The 24,595-nt window shown below is 36.8% G+C and overlaps 5 protein-coding genes and 2 non-coding genes across 7 annotated transcripts; 4 read left to right on the plus strand and 3 right to left on the minus strand.

The window, feature by feature from the left end:
- Window positions 1–653: 653 nt before the first annotated feature.
- On the plus strand, window positions 654–2,779 carry LOC142540553 (large ribosomal subunit protein eL20y-like). The gene is made up of 4 exons (XM_075646804.1): window positions 654–811; window positions 909–1,024; window positions 1,178–1,241; window positions 2,216–2,779. Exons 1-4 carry the CDS (start codon window positions 797–799, stop codon window positions 2,555–2,557), a joined length of 537 nt encoding a protein of 178 aa, XP_075502919.1. The 5' UTR covers window positions 654–796; the 3' UTR covers window positions 2,558–2,779.
- A 2,338-nt stretch (window positions 2,780–5,117) lies between these two features.
- Window positions 5,118–5,190, minus strand: TRNAR-ACG (transfer RNA arginine (anticodon ACG)). Its single transcript has one exon. It is a non-coding gene; the product is annotated as a tRNA-Arg (tRNA).
- A 498-nt stretch (window positions 5,191–5,688) lies between these two features.
- LOC142541186 (U4 spliceosomal RNA) lies at window positions 5,689–5,840 on the plus strand. The gene has a single exon (XR_012819254.1). It is a non-coding gene; the product is annotated as a U4 spliceosomal RNA (small nuclear RNA).
- Window positions 5,841–7,266: 1,426 nt separating this feature from the next.
- LOC142540555 (cation/H(+) antiporter 15-like) lies at window positions 7,267–14,507 on the plus strand. The gene is given in 10 exon segments (XM_075646806.1): window positions 7,267–7,528; window positions 7,606–7,746; window positions 8,341–8,398; window positions 8,527–8,571; window positions 9,187–9,246; window positions 9,374–9,429; window positions 11,355–11,367; window positions 11,429–11,936; window positions 11,939–12,405; window positions 12,856–14,507. Coding segments are annotated over 10 exon segments (2,715 nt in total). The 5' UTR covers window positions 7,267–7,445; the 3' UTR covers window positions 14,140–14,507.
- Window positions 14,508–15,095: 588 nt separating this feature from the next.
- LOC142540554 (chlorophyll a-b binding protein 3C, chloroplastic) lies at window positions 15,096–16,089 on the minus strand. The gene has a single exon (XM_075646805.1). It carries the CDS (start codon window positions 16,020–16,022, stop codon window positions 15,228–15,230), a length of 795 nt encoding a protein of 264 aa, XP_075502920.1. The 5' UTR covers window positions 16,023–16,089; the 3' UTR covers window positions 15,096–15,227.
- A 4,316-nt stretch (window positions 16,090–20,405) lies between these two features.
- LOC142540556 (chlorophyll a-b binding protein 21, chloroplastic-like) lies at window positions 20,406–21,345 on the minus strand. The gene has a single exon (XM_075646807.1). The coding sequence runs from the start codon at window positions 21,285–21,287 to the stop codon at window positions 20,493–20,495; it is 795 nt and encodes a 264-aa protein (XP_075502922.1). The 5' UTR covers window positions 21,288–21,345; the 3' UTR covers window positions 20,406–20,492.
- Window positions 21,346–23,180: 1,835 nt separating this feature from the next.
- Window positions 23,181–24,133, plus strand: LOC142540557 (chlorophyll a-b binding protein 21, chloroplastic). Its single transcript, XM_075646808.1, has one exon. The coding sequence runs from the start codon at window positions 23,255–23,257 to the stop codon at window positions 24,047–24,049; it is 795 nt and encodes a 264-aa protein (XP_075502923.1). The 5' UTR covers window positions 23,181–23,254; the 3' UTR covers window positions 24,050–24,133.
- The last annotated feature ends 462 nt before the right edge of the window (window positions 24,134–24,595 follow it).

A 24,595-nucleotide genomic window follows, 5' to 3' on the forward strand; every position in this document is an offset into this window, starting at 1 on the left:
TGAGGCCGGGCTGCTGATCTTGGCAGATAAACAATGGCCGATTCCGACACCGCGCAGCCTCTCTTGCAGGAACCATACATGCTTATGAATCCGAACCTGTCGCTCAAAGTCCTTGTAATGAAATTCTCGGAGTTTGTGCTCTTTCCGACACGATCAAGACGATCCTCGTCCTTGGAACATTCCACGAGAAATGGATCCGTTTTCGTGGCGGCTCCTTGTCGATGTTGATTTCTTGTGGGAATCTTCGTACTTGGGGATTCCGGGGATCTTCTCCCAAGAAAATTAGATTCCTTTCAAATGGAGAGGAATGGTATATAGGAGTACTGGTGGTACTACTAATTGTTGTGTATGGAGTATAAGTCCGGCCACCGTCGACTGCTAATTGTGGTGTATGATGGAGTATAAGTCCGGGGACCGGTGAGCTGCCGACAGTGGCCGGAACGTTGGAGTGGCGTAAGGGGTTCCGTTGACATCTTCTTCGGACCATCGGAGTGGATTTGAACGTTATAGTTGAATATTGCAGGAGTTGGAGGCAGTCCTACAAATTATGATATCACAAATATATCCTCATTAATTAATTGATTGAATAGACCAAAATTTGAGTTACAGTCACACTCAAAATGGGTAATTGGATAAGACTCGTTAGAGTATGTTTGGGCCAGTCCAATTGATTTATTGTGAGCCCATTAAACGAAACTACCACCCTTAAGGCCCAATAAATTAGGGTTTCCGGAGCCGTATCAACGAAATCGTTCAGAGAGGGAGGGAAAGGGCAGGAGAGAAAATCTGATCGGAAATGGCGATTTACAAGGTATGCATCCGATGCTCTCTTCCTTCTTGTTGTATTTCGAAATTATTTTTTGTCTATCAGTTCGATTGATAGGGTCTTTGTGTTGTACTCTGCGCAGTTCCATCAATACCAGGTGGTGGGGAGAGCTCTGCCGACGGAGACGGAGCAGCACCCAAAGATCTATCGAATGAAGCTGTGGGCCACCAACGAAGTCCGCGCCAAGTCCAAGTTTTGGTATGTTTTGGCGATTATTCCATTCCATCATTTTATTAAAATGGATTTCTGTCCAGAACTTGTTCTTTATCAGTTTGGATTGATATGATTGTCTAAATATGTACCTTTGATCCGACAGAATGGGGATTATGGATCGAGTTTTTATGTTTGTAGGTACTTTTTGAGAAAGCTTAAAAAGGTGAAGAAGAGCAACGGTCAGGTTCTCGCCATTAACGAGGTATGGTCTCTGCTCGACTAGTTTTCTGGTCTTTTTGGAATATTCTGATCGAGTTCCCTGTGCAGCTGCTTGCGCTATGTGTTTTAGTGGTGTTTTTTGCTGTGTCTCGGGTTACCTTTTCATCTCTATACCTTGTGGTTTACATGCATTATGGATAGTGCCTCGCTGATTCTTATAAATATTTGTTACATGCCATCTTGTTTTACATAGTTTGTAGAAATTTAATTTAAAATTTTTACATGCTTAATTACTTTAACGTGCTTTAAAGACATTGGTCTCTGGGAGATTTGTAAAATCACTTCTTGGTTCTAAAGTTTCAACTTTGCCTATGCTTCAAAGAATCCAAGCGAAGAGCTCAATTTCTTTCATGTGAATATGTATCTGCAAATTCATTATCTTGGTTAACTTTAACTTCCATTCTGTTTTTTCTCTCCATAGCTCTTGTTATGCTGCTTGTTTTGGTTTTTGTTATGCTTCTTGTTTTTTGCGTTGGAGGAGTTCAGAATGGTAGTTTATGTTGTCATCTGGTGTGGTAGTTTATGCTCTATCGCTATTATAATGTACCATGCACAAATGGAATGACATAAATATCATTGCAATTTTCCCATTTGTTATCATACGAAATTATCATGCTGTAAGTAATTGAGTCTTGTGGGCATTTTTTATTCACAAGATGAGCTTCTAGGGTTTCATATATATGAAATCCGATATTTCTTTTTCTTGTTAATTTATCGGGCTGAAACATGTTTGTCGTTCACTACTTAATTGTTGAAAGGTTTGCATATTCACTGTTTATAATTTATATGTGGTTCATTTTGATTATTACATTGGTGTTCTATCTCAACTCAATGGTAAATATCCCTTTGATTCTCTCTGACCTAGCATGATTCATGTTCAGGTGTTCCATGTTACTTTTTCCGACACTGAGATTCATATGCAGAGATGGTCACTAATTTGTTATTTGTTCCCAGTAGATTTTTGAGAAGAACCCAACCACAATCAAGAACTACGGAATTTGGTTGCGATACCAAAGCAGGACTGGTTATCACAATATGTACAAAGAGTACCGCGACACAACATTGAATGGAGCTGTTGAGCAGATGTACACTGAGATGGCATCCCGACACAGAGTCCGCCATCATTGTATTCAAATTATAAAGACAGCCACCATCCCAGCAAAGCTTTGCAAGAGGGAGAGCACCAAACAGTTCCATGACTCCAAGATTAAATTCCCGTTGGTGTTTAGGAAGGTCAGGCCACCCACCAGGAAGCTGAAGACCACGTACAAGGCAACCAGGCCAAATTTATTTATGTAATCTGCAGGAAGGAAGCATCCAAAATCGGCATAATTTCTAGTTTCATACATCTTTTTTATCTGACCGGCATAAATTTTTGTATGGTTGAGTTTGTTCAAGTAGTTTTGGCTAGTTGGACAATTCTCTTGAATTGGCTGCAACATTTTTGCTTTCATCGGTAATCTGAGACTCTCTGATTTGGTATTTACAGATTGTCTGGTGGATTTATCAGAATGTTGCCTACTTCGGTTTTTATAGGTTAAGAAACGAGAATTTTGAATGCCAAAAATCTGCAAATGTCCAATAGAATTTAGCCACTTTGCAGGTGCCTTCACAAGTTATTCAAAGAAAATGTGAGGATTTGTATATTACCGGCCGAGAAATGTTAAATTTCCTTTAGTACGAAACAGAGAAACGACTGATGTGAGATTTTGTTGAAGACTGTATTGAATTGAATAATTTTGTTTGAAGTAAGAAAGTTCACAACAAAGAAAAAGAAACAAAAGTAATGAAAGCCAAAAAGCAGGAAAATCTTTCATAGGGAAAAAGGCAAAGGGAAGAGATCATTACACTCTTTCCACATGCTGCATAAAAAGGTATTCAAAATTCATCACCCTAACCAACATCAAACGAAATAAGCACTGCACTCATCAACTCTAAAAAATTCGTCTGAAAAATCCCAAAAGAAACTGATATTTTGTTCTTGTTTTCCTATCTTGTTTCCACCTCTTCACATTGCACACACTTCAAAAGATGTTCTATATCAGAATCTTTACTTGTATGGCTCTTCTGTAATTATGGTGAATGCTCATCTTATGAACCGCACAGAGAAGCAAGTCATCACAAAAATATCACTAAACAAGTAACAATATCTCATTTCCTTTTCTCTATTCCTCTGTATATGTTCAAAGAACCTCATGGAATTCCACCTGTGTTTTGGAACATTTTTTGAGTTATTTCTGCAGGTGATGAATCCTCAAAAAACATATGAAATGGCCCTTTCACGAAATTCTTTATGGGCCACGATCGGACTCTTGATGACGGTTGGAATATTAACAATTAGAATGTCTAGCACAAAGGGCTTCAATCTCAGAAAGCACAAAATCTTGTTCTATGTTCATGCAATTTCTCAGGTGAGTGTTGCCATCTGTATTGGAGAATTAAACTGAAATTTTGATCACAATTATTCAGTAAAGCGTGATAAAATCATTTGTTGCTTTATAGTACATTAGGTGGGGATAATTACACATTTGTTTCTCTTTTCTTGATGCATAATCATGACTCCCTTTGATAGTGGCCTGAAAATTGAATTTCAAATGTTCTTTTTTAATAACATGCAAGGAGGTAAAGACTATTATTACAACAATTCATCTTCGTCCCTATAGACGTAAAGAATTTTCACGAAAAGAAATGATGACTTCACTTCGCAATATATACAAATACAATCACTATGCTCAATTTTGAAATTTGAATGCCGAAATTAAAAATTGCATTTTTAACAATATACAGAGAGATATTAAATATTATTTTTTAATCTGAAAAGGGAACATCAGTCGTTATTATCTCAGACAGTTTGTTCTGGAATCAACATTGAGATTTGGTGGACAGATATTCGCAAGTCATATTGTTTCAATGTTCATGTTGGTTTGGCAACATTAATGTTTGATTTTATTTTAAACAATCTGAAGGTGATTCAGTGCTGCTTGCCACAATTGGATCAGCTTTATTCATCAGAAATTTTGAGAATGCATTCAACAACATTCAACAAAGAATAGGCTAGCAGTCTATGGTGCCATTTATGTACCAGTTTTGATTGGCTTCAAAAGGCCTAAAAGGTAATTCTTTCAAATTTGCTCTCTTTTGTAACCTTTTTTTGGGGTTAAATATACATGCTAATCCACTAAGAATTGAAACATTACCCATTAAGATAATGAACGCTAAAATAAATTAACACATGTGTGATGAATCAATCGATTCAGATGGTGTATTTTATTCTCTCATAAGAACTAAAGATAAAAGCGAGCGTTATTTCTTGCATTGGATACTTTGGAACAATGTTCCTTTGGTGGAGAATTCGAACATTTACACAGGTTGACGTCAAAGAGCTCAAAACTGTGGACTATAATTTTCGCAGCTCAAATCTCATTCATGGCAATTTTTTATCTTGTTCAAGACAAATGGCATCACATGCAAAAGCAAAGGATTGTGGACAATGGACACAATCATTTCCCAAGTTGAATTGCATAATCAGAAGGACGAGCAATCCAGGAAGAGCAATGCACTTAGGACTCACTTTTCAAGAAATAATGCCCTTAATAAGTTGTTTCAATTGACATGAAATATTTCGTATCATGTAATTTTTTTTATTTTTTTTGTAGATTTTATGCAAAAATAAATAAATAATACAATCATTGATTTTAACTACTTAACTAAGTTGTTATAAATGAACCAAATTATATCAAAGGGAATCAACACTTTTTGGTCGTAATGAAATCAAACTGAGAGGATTTTCATAAAATATAGTGGAAGCCTAGATTTTTTGGAATTTTCTATTTTAATAAAACACCAAAAAAAAAAAAAACGACTCCACTGGGGATCGAACCCAGAATCTCTGGTTCCGTAGACCAGCGCCTTATCCATTGGGCCATGGAGTCCTTCTTTACTTTGGATTTGAATTAAATTAAAATATAACTATATTTTAATGCAGTTAATTGCAATTCAAAATTATTTAATCCATCTTCTCGGGGGATTAAAAGGGCAAAAAAAAAAAAAAAACATTTCATCCATCACAAACAAATAGCTATCAAGCATCACAAAAACATAATAATTCAGTTAAAGCTAGATAAATGTTGTGCAATATATTCTCTCTTAAATATATGGACTCCTAAATCCGGTTGGGCTGGGCTAAAACCATCAAATTATCACCACTAATATCCATTTAAATGAAAAGAAACCGAGTTCACATCCAATTACATTAAAGAACGTTAAAAAATAGAACAAGCTAGCCCACCGTTTAACTAAAATCTATAGTCAACACGTAATCTCCACCACAGGTAAAAAAAGCCTGTGATTGCCGAATCCCACATGGAATAATTTACAAACCACGTCAAATGAATGCACTATAAAGGGCAAAGAATTGGCCTTCCATATGTATCTTTGCGCTTGGGGCAATGACGCAGCTAGTGAGGTTCTAACCGAGGCGCGTCTATTGCTGGTTGAAAACTATTTCCAAACCCCCTCTTAGGCCTGGGCTTGCCTCAGGCCTTCGAGAATTTCTGGAAGGGCTCCCTATTTGGGTAAAGCCCTACAATTCTGAATTTAGACTTTTTTAAATTCAGGCTGGGATTCGAAGAATTCGTGCATCAGAAATAGGCAAGCGAATGCAGCACAACCATCATGCCAAGGGAAGCTCTTTAATTAACCAACAATATCAGATTACTAATTAAAAGATCATAAGAACTCAAATGTTCTGGTCGTAGACGGAACACATGGATTTTATTTGGTGACAAAGGAAAAACATAGATAGAATTTAACTTGACCTATTTATTAAAACATTAATAAGGAGGGGTTGAACGAAGAGTTTGTTTATTTATTTTTTTTTAAATTTTTTTTAAGGAGAAACCAAAGGATTAAACACTTATTTTTTAAAAATCATTAAAATAGAAAAATTATAATGTTTGGTTAAAAAGTAATTAAAAAAAAAAACACTTGCGAAAGTTTTTTTAGAAGTTGGATTTTTTCATGGATTTTTTCTTTTAATTATATTTAAAAATAAATATAAAATAATTTTTTAAACATTTATCAAAAACCAAAATCGCTTTACTTTATTTTTTTTTAATAAAAACACTTAAAAAATAAACTTATTTAAATATTTTTTTAATTATAACTTCTATATCTAAACTGGCTCGAACAATATGATTATTCTCACTCAAAAATTAATTAAAAAGAAAAGTAATGGGTGCCAAAATTTCTGGAGTGAAGTTAGTAGTTGGATTCAAATTATTCAATTTTCCCATTTACATGGGTTTTGCGATGTTTAAAACAGAGGGTTTTAAAATATAATTAGTTTTTTTTTAACACGAAGTTATATGGTTTCTTGAATTTTTAAAAGGGTGTTAAAAATCATTGGCACTTCCAAAGTTACCTGATTTATTATCATCGAACATAGTATTTTAGTGATTGGTTTCTATTAACATCTGATTGATAATCATATATTAATATGCGGCTTTATGAAAATCTAAGAAAAAATTAAGATAACAATTACTTTTTTGCTTTTTATTTTTTATTTTAAGAACGACAACTGCTTATTGGACTTGTTCTTCTTGTTCGAGTTAGTAAGATAGGTAAACTCTCTATTAATGTATTAATAAACAGTTCGATTTTTCTAATCAATATTTTTTCAGATGAACTTATTGTATATGACTTAGAGTAGGTCTCTTGTGAAACGGTATCACGAATCTTTATCTGTGAGACGAGCCAACTCTACCGATATTCATAATAAAAAGTAATACTCTTAGCATAAAAAGTAATATTTTTTAATGGATGATCCAAATAAGAGATCCGTCTCATAAAATACGACCGTGAGACCGTTTTATACAAGTTTTTGTCATAATCTAATCACAAGATACATGTTCATGATTTATTTGAATATTAGCAGGAGTATACATATCCGTACCAATACGCCTCCAACGACGTCAGAATTAAAAAAGAAAAAGCAAAAAGACTTATTTAAAAACCTGATATATTTGCAATTGATAAGTCGTTGACATCACCGCCTGTAAGAATGCCATAAGGCGAGTTCCATTTTCTTCATATCCATAGCCTCCGATCGGAGAGTCAACGGGAGCCACCGCAAACACCACGCCGCCGTATCCAGACGGTGGCCGTTGGCCGTTGGCGAATATTCAGAATGGTGACCGGAAGAAAAACTCGTTCTAGGGCTTCATCTCCAGCTTCTCCTCCTACCAAAATCACTTCAAGACGAAGCCACGGGTGAAAACACTCGGTAGCTAATTCCATCTTTCTAATGTACTAGTGCTTGTGAAATTTCTTAATTTTTTTAATCACAGGGAAACGGCACTGGCAGTGAAATCATCGAAGAATACGAAGAAGTCCTTGAGGAAGGCCAATTCGACGAAGTCTAAGAAAAGAGCGGCGAAGTTTGAAGCTATGAAGCCCAAGAAACCGCCAACAGCTTTCTTCTACTTCTTGTATGATTTCCTTTTTTGTGAATATCTGTATATGTCTATAATTTGCATTAATTCACACATTAGGTCAGCTTCATATTAGTATTGGATTGATTGAATTAAACAGTAGTTTTCATATTGTTATGTCACAGATTTCCCTCTAGCTTGTTTGGCCAAGTATACTTGCGACATCTTAGTCATTTCTGTTCAGAAATATTGGGTAGAAATGTAGACGAGAAAGGGGATAAAATAGAGAAAAGAAAGGGTGAATGACTGCAAATTGGCCTTGGCCATTGTTGAGCTTCAACTATGCATTCTTTTTGTGTTATGCACGCACGAAAGCTTATGGCTATGTTTGGTTTTGTTTTCAAACAACACTTTTTACATCCCTAAAACAAAAATGAAACTGTTATCTCGTGGAAGCAGAAGCTACATTAGGTGTTAAGTTTTGGTTTCACCCTTATAGAATCGAGTCTTTACCCAGTTTTGTGTTCCCATTTATTTTATTTTTGTTGCATTTCGCCATTATAATTTATGGTAAAAATAGCAGTGTGTAGTTGATTCAGTGTAACTCAAAGTGTTTGCTTTTTTGTGCTAACATGAGTACAATTTTTCCAGGGAAGATTTTCGTAAGGAATATCAAGAGCAGAATCCAGACATCAAGTCAATGCGAGATGTATGTGGGTGGCAACTTGTTTTGACCAACTACTTTACTTATTTTTTTTAATTAAAGTCCAGGTCAGAGATTATTTTGCTTTATTTTTTTTCACATGCATATAATTTTACTTCTATTTTGTGCTTTAGATTGGGAAGGCATGTGGACACAAGTGGAAAACAATGACATACGAGGTATTTTTCATCCTTTTTGTCATATTTGGATATGGTTCTTTTTTTTTCCTTCTAATAACAATTTATGGGAAAAAACTATGGCATTCCGTTCTTGTAATATCTATCTTAAATAAAAACAAAAAGTTCTTTCTTTCTTCTTCCTTTTTTTAATTAATCTTATGCTGCTTTAGTAGTGTGAGGATGAAGAGAGACTTGTGTTTAATTTCTTAGGCGTCCTTTATTTGTGGAAATGTGATCACTATAGTTCAAACTCAGTGGAATATTACTCATGATCATGCTTTTTTTAAAGAAATATTATGGATCGTTCTTCATGTTGGGTTTAATGCCTTGGACATTGGCAGAAATAATGTTAATTTTTTGTCAGAACTAATGTTATATCTTGATTTCCATTATCAATAATAGGAAAGGTCAAAAGTGTTAAAAAAGAATTGGTGCTTACTTGTGTTCTGTATTTTCTTCTTGGACTGTCCTCTGCAACCATGTTATTGGTGGTTTAACTTTTGAAGTTTTGGAATCAAGACCAATTCTGGAATTGAATCCTTTTTTAGTATTCGACCTGAGAATAATATGACAAGTACGAAAAACAATATTTGATCAATGCTTTGCTTATCGTAGGAAAAGGTGCATTATTATGATGTTGCTACCAAGAAACGGGCCGAGTTTGATGGAGCTATGGCAGACTTTGTTAAAAGAAAGGTAAATTTTAAGCCTTAAAGATAATTTTTCATGCTAAATGGTAACACTTGGACTATATCTATCATACTAGTGATTTTATCATCCTCTCATGAAAAACATTTAGCAGGAAAGTGGGATGTTTGAAGAGGACGATGATGACTCAGAGGACTCAGAGTTCGACGGGTGACTATTTGGGCATTCTTCACCACAAAACTGCCTCAAATGGTGTATATTATTCTTTGCAATTGATGGTTTAGAACGTCTCTATCTCTGTATATGTATCGCCTGACTCCTGTACATCGCTGCATGAAGTATGAGAATCTGAGATGCATTAACTAATGAATCTTGTGGGTTTTTGGATTCTGTTTCAATGTTTTTTGTTTTTTCTCTTTGTTCTATGTAGTTTTGTGTCCTAAGTTCAGAAACTATGGTAGGGAAGCATGCAGTGATGTGTGCTTTTGCAGATTTCTTTTCCCCCCCTGTTGAAATGAAACCCCAAAAGCTTAAATAATTTAACATTTTATGGTGGAAAATAATAGTCTCGTTCAATCCTACTTTAGTGGATTAAAATCTCTTTCAAGGGAAGATGAAATTGAAATATACTCAGCTCCACCACTTAACAATTCATCAGTGGAAAATTAAGTGAATATAAAAATAGCAACAAAAAGAAAATAGATTAGCGATTAATTAAAGAATCCAAATGAGTAGTCCTCAACTGAATGAATTATGAGGTATTTTATACGACTGAAAATCCATGCCTTAAATATTCAGGTTGTAATTTGTCAATTAAGCTCTATTGTTTCCCATGAAAGATAGAAAGATCAAATGGTTTCATATGATTTATTTAAGGATTCTTTAGGTTTAGAATGAATCTAACCAAAAAGAAAAAAAGAAAAAAAAAAGAAAAGAAAATTGATATTCATGTGCACTTTGCAGTCCCCTCTCAGTCCCCTCAGTCCCCTCAATAGTGAAAATTACTTGTGAATAATAATGAGGAACGGATAAGAAAAGTTCTCTCTCTTATTTTGTTCCTGTTTTTTTGAAGATTTTATGGAATCAAATTGGAAGCCAATATTTACCGAATAATTAAGCATGCATGCTTACATGATATAACATGAAATAAGCAAAACCCACAATTCCCTCCCCTTTACTTCGGCAAACCATCCAATTAAATTCTTAAAAGAATAAATATTTTGTATTTGATTTAATTTATTTAATTAATCATCATGTTTCCATTCCTATTACCTTAAATTTTACCATACAATATTTTACCTTTCCAAAAGCCAGGGTGATTGCCGCCTTGGCTTGAAGGAGGAAGAAGGGAGGCCACCGCGGCACATGAGGGCAGAGCAACCGCATTAGCTGCATGAAATGGGGATGGCGGAGGAGGGTGTAGACAATCTGAATGTTGCAAAGCTCAACAAAATCATTCTTTGTCATGCACAAAATATATACCGGTTTAATGGCGTTTGGGAAGGGCCTGATCCTTTGACTCCCCTCATTTCTCTCTTCCTCATCCAGCTCACTGTGGCTATTGCTGTCAACCGGTTTCTTCTTTTCGCGTTGAAACCCTTTAATCAACCTCCCTTTGTCGTTGATATTCTTGTGAGTTGTAAGGAATTCTTTAATTATTGATGGTTGTTTTGTTGTGTAATACTGAGAATATGCATCATCATAAGTTAAGGCCAGATTCAACAATCTTAGTTTTCCTTTTCTTTTAGATTAAAAATACAAGTGTGATCCGAAGAATTTTATTGTTGTAATACCTGTTTTGCAACATGCAGGTGTGCGCTGCTAAATTATCATTTATATTATCTACATATTATTTCTGTTCGTTTCTTATTCCAAACCCCCTACCCTATCACCCAAATTTTTTAAAACTGAATCGATACCTTGAATTGTATATTTCATGGTGTCATCTTATTAACATAAAAGGAATTCATGAGAACCGAATGATCCCATTGATAATGTATATATATCCCTATCCATATGCTTACCTCGGAGTAGACGTTGCATGTTACGTTGAAACAATTCGCCACTTCCTCTAATATTTGCATAACTTCAAACACAAGATTTTAGCATATTATACCATGAACATAAATATTGAGTTGTGTTTCACGCGTGGAAATAGATCTGCCATGCACTAACCGATGAAAAAATGTATCCTATACTTCCACAACAGGGAGGCATACTTTTGGGACCTTCAGCATTTGGGAGGATTGATGCACTCAAACATCTGGTATTCCCTTACTACTCTTTGAAAGTGTTGGAGCCAATGGCACATTTATCCGTCATGTACTATGCCTTTCTAGTGGGATTAAAAATGGATGTACGAGCGATTCTGCGTATTGGGCCAAAAGCCATGAAAATAGCTGTATCTGGTACCCTCATCCCTTATTTTCTGGGTTGCGGACTATTTTTCTGTACAAATTACAACGCTCAAGAAGGCAAAGGGTGCCTTTTCTGGGGTGCTGCCCTTTCTGTTACTGGGTTTTCAGTGCTTGCAAAGATTCTTGACCAGCAACATATTCTTCACACTGAGATCGGCAAAATAGCAATATCCTCAGCTTTGATAAATGATTTGTGTTCATGGGGCTTTCTTGCACTGGCTTTCATAGCAACAAGTTCTTCATCAGGGATACATTACTCTTTGATATGTACCTCTGCTTTCGTATTGCTCTGCGTCTACTATGTAGACCGGCACTAAGATGGATCATTCGAAAAATGCCAGAAGGACAGGGCTACAGTGAGTTCTACATATGCTCGATTCTTACTGGGGTCGCTCTTTGTGGAGTCATAACAGATGCTTGCGGCACCCACCCAATGATCGGTGCATTCACTTTTGGCATTGTGATACCTAACGAAGTTCTCGAAGCCGCATTGGTTGATAAACTTGAGGATTTTGTGCTTGGGATTCTGATGCCGGTGTTCTATCTGGTTTGTGGGATAAGGACCAATATCGATATCATTTCTTTAGGGACTCAATGGTATTCAGTGGGGTTGGTTTTTTTCTTTGCCTGCTGTTTGAAGATCTTTAGCTCTGTTTTTGTGTCACTGTTGTGCGAATTTCCACTCCATGAGGCAGTGGGAATTGGAATACTCACCAATACTAAGAGCATGATGGCAATAATAATTCTTGAAGCAGGCCAGATACAAAGTGTAAGCCCGTGCCGTCTTTTGACACGTATATGCACTTGTTGCGTAAGAAGTTATAGCATAAAGTTGACAGTCCCCCCACCCCCCACCCCCTGATATACTTATGTTTTGTTTTTGATCTCTGCTCTTGGCTTATGATATTCCATTATTCTCATTGAGAAATCCAACCGAACACTGATATGAGAGTGCAAAGAAGACAAGACTAGGCAGTGTTGTCATTCCACATCAACTCTTTTTGAGGAATTGTAGATTGACTTGTGAAGTTGAGAGATTCTCCCACTATATAGGATAGTTTTCTGGGTTAAGCCCCTCTCTTAAACTTATCGATGGTGAAAAAACCGCCATATTTTAAATGACTCCCAACGTAACATATATACATGTGTTTAAAGCAAAAGAACCATTGCATATGTGAAATACTCTTTGCTAATGCTAGTGTTATTGTCTCTTGACCAGTTTCTGAGTAATGAAGCGTACTCACTAATGGTGATTGCAGTCCTGGTAATGACAATGGCAGTCACACCGATGGCAATCTTGTTCCGGCCAACGAAAAACGTCACACCATACAGACGAAGAACGATACAGAAGGCCAAATCAGACGAAGAGCTGAGAATTCTTACCTGTATACATAACACGCGCAACGTCCCTTCCGTTGTCCACTTCCTCAGGACATCAAACCCCACAAAAACATCTCCCATAAGCGTTTCTGCCCTCCAGTTGGTAGAGCTCGTGGGACGCGCCTCTGCCATGCTACTGGTCCATAACTCACGCAAGGCCGGTCCGAGAAATCCTAGCCATATCGAAGCACAAGCTGATCACATCGTCAACGCTTTTGACAACTTCGAACTACGGTCAGAGGGTGTGACCACCCAAGTGCTCACCGCTAGATGCGCTTATGCTACCATGGATGAAGATATCTGCAACATAGCTAAGGACAGACGCGCGGCTTTCGTTGTCATCCCCTTCCACAAGCAGCAGACGATGGACGGTGAAATGGAAGATATAAATCCTTCCATTAGAGCCGTCAATGAAGGCGTTCTGGATAACGCACCGTGCTCGGTTGGCATACTCATCGAAAGGGGAGTTTCTGAGTCAAGAGATCATGCCCGAAACATTGCTGTACTGTACTTTGGTGGGCCAGATGACAGGGAGGCGTTGGCCTATTCGTGGAGGATGGTTGAAGGGTCCGATGCACGAATGACGGTGATGAGATTCATTCCTAGCGCAGATGCCGAGAAATTGGAGCCTGTGGAACCAGCTAACGATGGTCATGTAACTTTACACATCGACATCGAAAGAGAGAAGCTGTTAGATGAAGATTACTTGGGGAAATTCAAAACAGCAACTATGAACAACAATTCTATAAGCTACTGCGAGTTGGTGTTAAACGACGAAGAAGAAACGATTAAAGCCATAAAATCAATGGATGAACACAAACACGACCTTTACATGGTGGGTAGAGGGAGAGGCATGGCGTCTCCACTTACCGCAGGGCTGACAGACTGGTGTGACTGCCCGGAGCTTGGACCGATAGGGGACCTGCTGGTTACATCAGAGTTCGAGTCAACATTTTCGGTGCTGGTGGTGCAGCAATATATTAAGCCCAATAAGACGAGGGAAGGATCGATGAGGTCTACTAGCTCGATTAACTATCGCGATGAAATGGCGATGAGGCCATCAATGGCTGACAGCGAAGGATTCGAAGCTTTTACTACGTTCAATAGGGATCATGATGGTTGAGTCCTCTCTGTCATGAGAAAAACCAAGTTCTTCAAAATTTAAACCAGCAAACACAAATCGGGTACACATTTTCTTGAAAATAGGGAGCTTGCCAAGAAATCTCAATCATTTAACTGGTTTAAGATGATTGAATGCAGAAGTGATAAGTTCTTGGGGCCTAAGAATCATCTCTACAATTTCCTTATACGGTTTTGTCTTGAGTGTTTTCTAGCAAAATAGTGGATTCTTGTGTAAATTATTAAGCTATCTATTCATGTTTTCTCCAAACGCAAGTCCTTTTTTTCTGCTACTTTTATGTGCTGGTTCCTTTGCTAGCCGATTTTTTGCTACGGTTTTTAGTCCCATTTCAACTAAATATAAGTTGGCAAGGTCAAAAAAAGTGCCAAATTCTAGCTTAGCAAGAGTTCATTATATATGTGGTAAGTTTAAGATTAAATGCATAAATGAAGGACCGATGATTTTTTGGAGGAAAAACTTAGACTGTTTAAAAAACAACATAAAGGTTGTAATATTTTATTCAATTTAAAAACTGGTTGAATGGCATTGCCTTTTAGTCTCTTGTATTTTAAATTTTTTTTTTTTTTTTGAAAAAGAATCTCCTTCAAAAATCAAAACTAATAAACAAATTGGCTGCCCCAAGTACCACATTTTCCTGAAAATGATGCAACAATAATTTCCAGCACGATTAACATGTGAACATAGATAGAAGGAAGTTCTAACAATCTTGATTTAATTTTATTATGGTCTATAATATAGGAAGCAAACTTAGATTTTGGCAAGTATATTCCTAGATCGAGCTTGTGCTTATGTATGAGCAGTTTTACATAAAATGTTGCCATTGCTTTTGATATTTAATTAATTAGGATCTGCGAGAAAATTCTTATTGACAAGTGATGAAATACTAGTGTTTCCGATTAAGAATTTAATACGTATTATCTCTATCTCGACGGATAAGCTACAGTTCAGAAAGCTTAATTATTTGTTGAGAAAACATAAGAACACCCCATGAAACTCATTCAGATTCAACTCAATTAGATAGCATCGTGTTCCAATAATTCACAAGTTTAGTTACAATTGAAGGATCAAATTTACTTTCCGGGAGTGAAGTTTGTGGCATAGGCCCAGGCATTGTTGTTAACTGGGTCTGCAAGGTGGTCGGCGAGGTTCTCCAATGGACCCTTTCCAGTCACGATAGCCTGCACGAAGAATCCGAACATGGAGAACATGGCAAGCCTTCCATTCTTGAGTTCCTTAACCTTCAACTCAGCGAATGCCTCGGGGTCGTCAGCAAGACCCAATGGGTCGAAGCTGCCACCTGGGTAAAGTGGGTCGGTGACGTCGCCGAGTGGCCCGCCGGCAATACGGTAGCCCTCGACAGCTCCCATTAGTATAACCTGGCTGGCCCAGATGGCCAAGATGCTCTGAGCATGGACCAAGCTTGGGTTGCCCAAGTAGTCAAGTCCACCCTGGCTGAAGATCTGTGAGCCAGCCTTGAACCACACAGCCTCACCGAATTTAACACCATTGCGGGACAAGAGCTCTGGGAAGACGCATCCAAGGGCTCCAAGCATGGCCCATCTGCTGTGGATCACCTCCAGCTCACGGTTCTTGGCGAATGTTTCAGGGTCGGCCGAGAGTCCAGCGGTGTCCCACCCGTAGTCGCCGGGGAATTCACCGGTGAGGTAGCTGGGGGCCTCACCAGAGAATGGTCCCAAGTACTTGACACGGTCAGGGCCATACCAAGGGCTGCCAGATGAAGCAGACTTTGAAGCAGTCTTCCTCATGGAGATCCTCCCTGTGCCGGTGATCTCAGAAACAGATGGTGATTTCACCGCCTTTCCGGCCAAGGTTGGGGAAGAGAGAGCCATTGTTGATGAAGCCATAGCTGTTGATCTAAGAGCTGGCCGGTGATTGTATTGGAGGAATTGTTTGTGGTTGATTTGGTTCGAAGTGCTGGTGAGGTATTTATACAAGTGGGCTCTATCAAATTCTTTATCTTTGGAGATCAAATGCTACATTGTGATTGGGTAGTGACATTCGAAGGGGGTTCAAAAATGGAGATTGCAATCACCAAGATTTTTTTTAATTTATTTTGGTGACAAAAACCTACAAGATTCGGTGCCTTTGTTCTTGCAACCAATGGGAGTTTGCCATTGGATACGATAGATTGGAGGGAGGAAATCCCTCACAATTGCATGGTCCTGGCTAGTAGCGATTCACGGGAGTGTCTGGCAGTTGACGTTTTCTGCTGTATTATTAGTAAACTTTTGTGGAAGAATTGATCAATTATACAGAAAATGACTTCTTTTTTACAGCAACGTGGAAGTTTCTAGACCTTGGAAAAGATTGGCTAGCTTTAAAATCTGGAAGACTTGAATATGATCAGTTGTTCATTGCCAACTAGACACAAATCAATTTTGCATGTATCTTATTTGAAACAATTTAGAAAAATATATTTGTGTAATCTTGAAAACTTTTGTGTTGAATAAATACGTGATGATTTTTTTTTTTAAATGGGAATTGACCAAAAACGAAGAAATCATAAAGGACTTGTTTGAGCGTAGGGAAGATAACTTTTCTGGCCAACTAAGTTTTGGTACGATAAGTTTTCGAAGTGTAATTTTAATTAATTAACTATGATTTTTTTTTTATTTTGGGGAAATTATATTGTTAAAAATAAATTATTACTTTTTTTTTTGGAAAGATGAATGACATTGTTTGTGTTAATTTGATATTTTATTTTAATTAAGACATAATAAAATTGGAGTAGGTCTATTCTGAGACGATCTTACGAATCTTTATCCGTGAGACGAGTCAACTCTACCGATATTCACAATAAAAAGTAATACTCTTAGCATAAAAAGTAATATTTTTTCATGGATGACCCAAATAAGATATATGTCTGACAAAATACGACCCGTGAGACCGTCTCACACAAGTTTTTGCCATAAAATTGATGGAAGTATAACTAAATATGATATGATAATATTTGTTTTATTTTAAGATTACAAAAGATTTTGAACTTCGACATTGTCTAGTGCGAGTAAATATCTGGGTCAGGTTAAAAATACTAACAAATATTGATACATGGACTTGAACTATTAACCAAAAATACTGTTCTTAATTTGAGGATTTTGGTATTTCACGAGTCAAATAATTATATTTAAATAGGCGGTGATCTTGTAATAATAATTAAATTGGTCCGTTGTTTATTTGTTTATCATTTAACTCCATATTTAAATATTAGGTTTAGACTTGATTCTCGGTGAACAAAATATATATGATTCATTTAAAATTTAATTAAATAGAAAGAAGTTTGATTTTTTTAAATAAAAAAGGAGTTGACTTTCTTATATATGTGAGATCATTAATTAGAATAATTAATTAGTTAGGTTTAACTTTTGAATTTTTTTAAAAATATTTTTTAATTGCCCCTGTCCGAGCGTTCACTTGTTTATCTCTTTTCATTCTAGCTATTTTTCTTTCCATTATCGCTATTTTTTTGTTCCCTCAAATGAAACAAAACAAAATATAATCAAATATCATTTGAAGATTTGTAAGAGAAATAAGTATTTTAAAATTTGTATTGTAGTAATATTGTAATAATTTTACAGAATTAAGTTACTTTCGAGATTGTGATTTGTTTATTGCGTAGAAGTGTGAGTGGGTCGAGCAGATAGTTGAGTGGGTCGAGCAGAGGGTTTAATGGTTCGAGCCAGGTTGAGTGGGTCGAGCCCATGAGTTGAGTGGGTTGAGCATGTTGCATATGTTAGTATTGCTTCATGTGATCAAGAGAAGACGTGGAAGAAAAAACAAAACATATTTTTTTTTTCTATTGGAGAATTTAATAGAAGTTTCGGTTGAATGATATGCAATTTGTTTGAATTCAAAGACAATCGATTTTATTAATGTGTTGAGTTTTGTTTTTTTGTTGACATATATTTTAATGTGTTTGTTGTGGAGTGAGTCGAGTGGATGGAGTTTGGGTAGAGTGAGTTATTGTAATGTGTTTGTGGTGGAGTTTTGGTAGAGTGTGGGTCGAGTGGGTGGAGTTTGAGTGAAGTGAGGTATTGTATTGTGTTTGTGGTGGAGTGGGTCGAGTGAGTGCAGTTTGGATGGAGTTTGGCTTGAGTGAGTGCATTTTGGATGGAGTGGGTCTCGTGAGTGGAGTTTGGGGTTTGACGTTTAGGGTTAGGGGTTTGGGTCGATTTTAGTTCGAGTAAATAATTTGAGTCGAGATTGAGTCTAATTGTTAAATATGTTAACACATAAATAATTTATATTTATGTTAAACATTTTAATATGAGATAATTAAAAAATAAAAATTGATAATCAAAATGAGTTTAACATAAAAATCGATAATGTTATAATCTATACTATTTTATTAAGTTTGAGACACTCAGAGTAACTAACTTTGGTGTCATGGTTTGTTTTAATAATTATATATATTAATAAAATGTTAAAACTTTAATGCAAGTTAAATGTAGTTTAGTGGATAGAGTCATTGGTTCTTCGAGTTTAGGTTGTAGGTTCAATTCTCACTAAGGTCATTTTTTTATTATTTTTTTTTCAATTTATTTTTTAATTTATATATCAAAATTACAGTGTAGTCCCTCATTATTTCTTATAATTATATTTTGATCCTCATTTAAATGTAAATCAAATGAATTATAAAAAATATTATACAAGCACGCAACGCGTGCGTCGGTGCACTAGTATATAATTAATATCTTATGATGATGATGTGAAATATAATTAAAATGTATATCAAATATATAAATAATTTATAATTATGTAAACATTTTAATATGAGATATATATTATAATTTAAGTAAGTTGTCAAAAGATATTCATAAAAATGATAATGTTATAACATCATCATAAATGCTACCAAATATTAAGTTGTTTAGTCGAGCTTAATGTTAAGAATTAAAGCAAATCCACTCACTCGACCAATCAAGCATAATGTTTTTAATCGACCTATGTTCACTCGATCCATGTTTAATATGAGTTAAATGTTTAATGTATCTCAATGACTCGAACTTCAATGTTTAGTAGTGTGAGCATGGGTCAATGAGTCTCATTTTTAGTCGTGTAAGCGTGCATTGAGCATGGGTCGATGAAGTTAACTTACAATCAAAGAATTGATCTCTTCCGAGTTTCGTGGCGAAGTAAATCTGGAAAAAAATGATTAATTATAAAAATTAAAATTGTTTGTGTTATAGTGTAAAAAATTGTGTCGAGGCTCGACCCAATGCCTTGACCCACCACTTGGGTCGAGTTCTTTACATCCTGGTCAAGCTCGGGGTCGGGGTCGAGGTCGAGGTCGACCCAGATGTGAATAACTCGATCCAGTGTTAAGCTTCGACCCAAAATTCGTTGTGTGTGTGCTGTGTGTCAAAATTGATCTATTTAGGATGAACAGCATGTCGAACAAGAAACCAACAAATAGATCTACACTCGAAGAATATGCTAACCATGAGTAGAGCTCGACCCAATAAAAAAAGGATGGTAAAAATCAAAATAATAAGTTGATTGTCTCGTTGGATTTCTTCCGAACCAATATCTTGTAAACTCATTGTTACAATGTGTACAGTGAGAAACCAAACAAATTTGACAAAAATAGTGATGAAAAAAATGGTACAAAAAGAACCAGAAAGATTGAAAAGAACGTAGTGAGATGTAGGTCGCAGATATTTTAAATTTATAAATTTAATTAAATTTTAAGTTTTATTATATATAAAAATAAAATTAAAATTTAAATAAACTTATCCACAAAATTAAATTTTAAATAAGTTTAATAAAATATAAAAAAATAAAATATAATCCACTCCTTTTTATTCCATAAACCACTTCCAACGACCCCGATTTCCTCATTTTCCCCTTCGTTCTCTATGTATGATGCCCCGACCTTGTAACCTCGAAAGTGAAGGGTCGGCTGCATCCGCCATGTATTTATGCGACGACAGGATCAACTTCGAGGCCAAAGATAAAAATTATACGAGATTTTTTAACTCAAATATCAATGATGATTGCACAAGCTAAACGAATGGATATGTCATATGTGTGTGAGTATATGTAATCGTTGTTTAATCTCTGTGTTCATAAAACAGATTTTCCTTGAGGTTATTTCATTGAATTAACTTTGATGCTATGGTTCTAAACGCCGGACGATGAACGACAGTGAAATCTCTGCTTATGGTGCAGTCGAGCAAATTCATTAGTTCCCTTCACAAAGAATATAAACAGGAAAAATAATTCAGATCTAACTCAGAAAAAGCATTATATTCTTATAATTCACAGTAATTAAACAACAAAATAATCTCGATTGAGTACAGTTTCAATAATCAAATTTATTTTCCAGGAGTGAAATTTGTAGCATAAGCCCAGGCATTGTTGTTAACTGGGTCTGCAAGGTGGTCGGCGAGGTTCTCCAGTGGACCCTTGCCAGTCACGATAGCCTGCACGAAGAATCCAAACATGGAGAACATGGCAAGTCTTCCATTCTTGAGTTCCTTAACCTTCAACTCAGCGAATGCCTCGGGGTCGTCAGCAAGACCCAATGGGTCGAAGCTGCCACCTGGGTACAGTGGGTCGGTGACGTCGCCGAGTGGTCCGCCGGCAATACGGTAGCCCTCGACAGCTCCCATTAGTATAACCTGGCTGGCCCAGATGGCCAAGATGCTCTGAGCATGGACCAAGCTTGGGTTGCCCAAGTAGTCCAGTCCACCCTGGCTGAAGATCTGTGAGCCAGCCTTGAACCACACAGCCTCACCGAATTTAACACCGTTGCGGGACAAGAGCTCTGGGAAGACGCATCCAAGGGCTCCGAGCATGGCCCATCTGCTGTGGATCACCTCCAGCTCACGGTTCTTGGCGAATGTTTCAGGGTCGGCCGAGAGTCCAGCGGTGTCCCACCCGTAGTCGCCGGGGAATTCACCGGTGAGGTAGCTGGGGGCCTCACCAGAGAATGGTCCCAAGTACTTGACGCGGTCAGGGCCATACCACGGGCTACCGGATGAAGCAGGCTTTGAAACAGTCTTCCTCATTGAGATCCTCCCTGTGCCGGTGATCTCGGAGACAGATGGTGATTTCACCGCCTTTCCGGCCAAGATCGGGGAAGAGAGAGCCATTGTTGATGAAGCCATAGCTATGTACTGCAAGATTAATGTGAAGTAGTGTTTGTGGCTTGAGTTGTGTATTCGAGACACATGAAGGTTTTTATAGTAACTGGGCTCTATCAAATTTTTGTTGTTGAGGATCAGATGCTGTAATATCATTGGCTGGTGGCATTTGAGGAGTTGATTTTGCCAATTGTTCTATCCACAAAATCATACATATTTGGACAGATTTCAAGGACAGGTGAGTTTTCTCCTTTTTAAACCAATAGTAGTTTGCCAAGTTTGCAAATGGATACAATAAACTACTTACAGATTGCCTCCAACCAACGAGGATAGGGGTGCGCACACATATTCCGGCGGGTTGAGCATCGGGACTTCTATGTTCCATCGGGTGTGCGATCGTAACCATTTATTTGGTGTGAGACTCGTATATTTTCATCGTGGAGCTTCATGGATGTTGAAGCAACAAATAATTTTTTAGCATTCTGTCTGTTCGATTATCAGTTGAATAAAACTATGTGAAATCGAATAAAATTGATTTCTCTAACCAAATTGAATCGATCATTTTTTTATCTTTTTTGTCAAAACTAAACAAATCAAGCCGAATTATTAAGTTTCGAAATTTCAAAAAAATTATTAAAAAAAAAAAGTAGAATTTTTTGTTAAAGTTTTTAGAGTAGATCTCATGTGTGACGGTCTCACGAATCTTTATCTGTGAGACGAGTCAGCCCTAACGATATTCACAATAAAAAGTAATACTCTTAGCATTAAATATAATACTTTTTATGGATGACCCAAATAAGATATATGTCTCATAAAATACGACCCGTGAGATCGTCTCAAGCAATTTTTGGTCAAGTTTTGATTAGAAATTTAACTTACTTGTAATTATGTGACCCTAGAAATTTTATTATTATTTTTTGAATTTTCAATTCTATAAGATCGTGTCGAAATTGTCATCCACCAAACCTACGGCCGAAGAAATTATTATTAATAAAAATGATTTTATTTGAAATTTTTTTATTCAATTTAACCAATTTTTATATATAAAAAAATCGAAACTGAACTTAATAAATTAGTTTATCTAAGAAAAATTTGAAAAAAACAAGTTTCTTAATTAAATAAATCGAATTTTCAAATTAAATATATCGGGTCGAATATTTCAATTTAATTGAAGATTTGCTCACGCCTAAGGGGTGGCATAGACCAGTGAAGTAGTGATTAAGGGGTATATTTTTCAATTAAAAATAAGCCAAGAATTTAAAAAAAAATGCAAAATCAAGAAATTGGACAACTTTTAAGGTTAGGCTTACCGCTTTGATTGCTAATTCATTTAGAATTTAATAAAATCTATATACTTTCATAAAATTTTGAATAAATGGAAAATTTTAATTTAAGTATATACGTAATAATAATAAGATTATCTTTTAATTATGTAAAAATAATATATGTATATATATATATTAATATTATAAAAGTATGAAAATAGAATAAAGTTTTCGATAATGATTTATGAAATTTTGTCCATTTTTCAATGAGTAGAGTAGCGCGTCATTTTCTGTTTAATTGATGCCTATTAGTACACCAAATTAAGGGCCAAAAAGTTAATAAACGTAACTCCACTCTGTTTTTTTGGTTTAGTGTTTCTTTTCTGTTGTTTTTTTGGAATTGCAAGACACAGCCGTGGATCACTTGTGGATCAAATTCATCGTTAACATCAAGAGCATACTTGGCAAACTCCCGTTGGTTGCAAAAACAAACAGGGACGGATCTTCAGATTTTTGTTCAAGAAAAAATCTAGTGGTGATATTGCACTTTCCAAATGGACGTTTAATATCAACCCCAACCAATCATAAAACAGCATTTGATCTCCGAAGATAAAGAATAAGATAGAGCCCGGTTGTATAAATAGCTTTTGAGATCCCAGAGGGAAATCAACCACAAATACATTACACATTTCCTCATATACAATCAGCAACCGGCCTTGAACAGCTATGGCTTCATCAACAATGGCTCTCTCTTCCCCGACCTTGGCCGGAAAGGCGGTGAAATCACCATCTGTTTCTGAGATCACCGGCACAGGGAGGATCTCAATGAGGAAGACTGTTTCAAAGCCTGCTTCATCCGGTAGCCCGTGGTATGGCCCTGACCGCGTCAAGTACTTGGGACCATTCTCTGGTGAGGCCCCCAGCTACCTCACCGGTGAATTCCCCGGCGACTACGGGTGGGACACCGCTGGACTCTCGGCCGACCCTGAAACATTCGCCAAGAACCGTGAGCTGGAGGTGATCCACAGCAGATGGGCCATGCTCGGAGCCCTTGGATGCGTCTTCCCAGAGCTCTTGTCCCGCAACGGTGTTAAATTCGGTGAGGCTGTGTGGTTCAAGGCTGGCTCACAGATCTTCAGCCAGGGTGGACTGGACTACTTGGGCAACCCAAGCTTGGTCCATGCTCAGAGCATCTTGGCCATCTGGGCCAGCCAGGTTATACTAATGGGAGCTGTCGAGGGCTACCGTATTGCCGGCGGACCACTCGGCGACGTCACCGACCCACTGTACCCAGGTGGCAGCTTCGACCCATTGGGTCTTGCTGACGACCCCGAGGCATTCGCTGAGTTGAAGGTTAAGGAACTCAAGAATGGAAGGCTTGCCATGTTCTCCATGTTCGGATTCTTCGTGCAGGCTATCGTGACTGGAAAGGGTCCATTGGAGAACCTCGCCGACCATCTTGCAGACCCAGTGAACAACAATGCATGGGCCTATGCCACAAACTTCACTCCTGGAAAATGAATTTGATTGTTCCATTGTAACTAAACTTGTGAATTATTGAAACACGAAGCTATCTTTGAGTTGAATCTGAATGAGTTTTTTCAAGCTTGCTTAATTGTAGTTTTATCCATAACTTCAACGAATCAAGTGTCAGCAGGTATCACCACCAATTTGTCACCGATAGAAATAGAGATAATACATCGACCGGATTGAATGCATCATCTTACAAAATTGAGCAAGTGAAAGAAATGAAATCTTGAATAGAAAGAAATCGGGTGGAAGTTTAAAGGCACTAGGGAGCTATTCTTGAAGTTTCCGTCAGTATATTAAAAAAGCAACCTTGAATCGAAAGAAATTGGGTTGAAGTTTAAAGGCCAAAACAAATTTATTTTCGAATTTTGTATCAATTAAGGGGTTTAAAAAATGCATTTTTGCCTATGTCGGAAAATGGAATGGATATTTAATACGTTTCATTTACTTTTAACTTGATAGTTCAACCTGGTAGCACAAAATATTAAGTTGACACTCAAGCTTTTTAAAGTGACTCGTAACACGAAGCCTACCTTC

Source organism: Primulina tabacum, chromosome 3, assembly GCF_025594145.1.
Source record: "Primulina tabacum isolate GXHZ01 chromosome 3, ASM2559414v2, whole genome shotgun sequence".
In the NCBI taxonomy this organism is placed as follows: domain Eukaryota; kingdom Viridiplantae; phylum Streptophyta; class Magnoliopsida; order Lamiales; family Gesneriaceae; genus Primulina; species Primulina tabacum.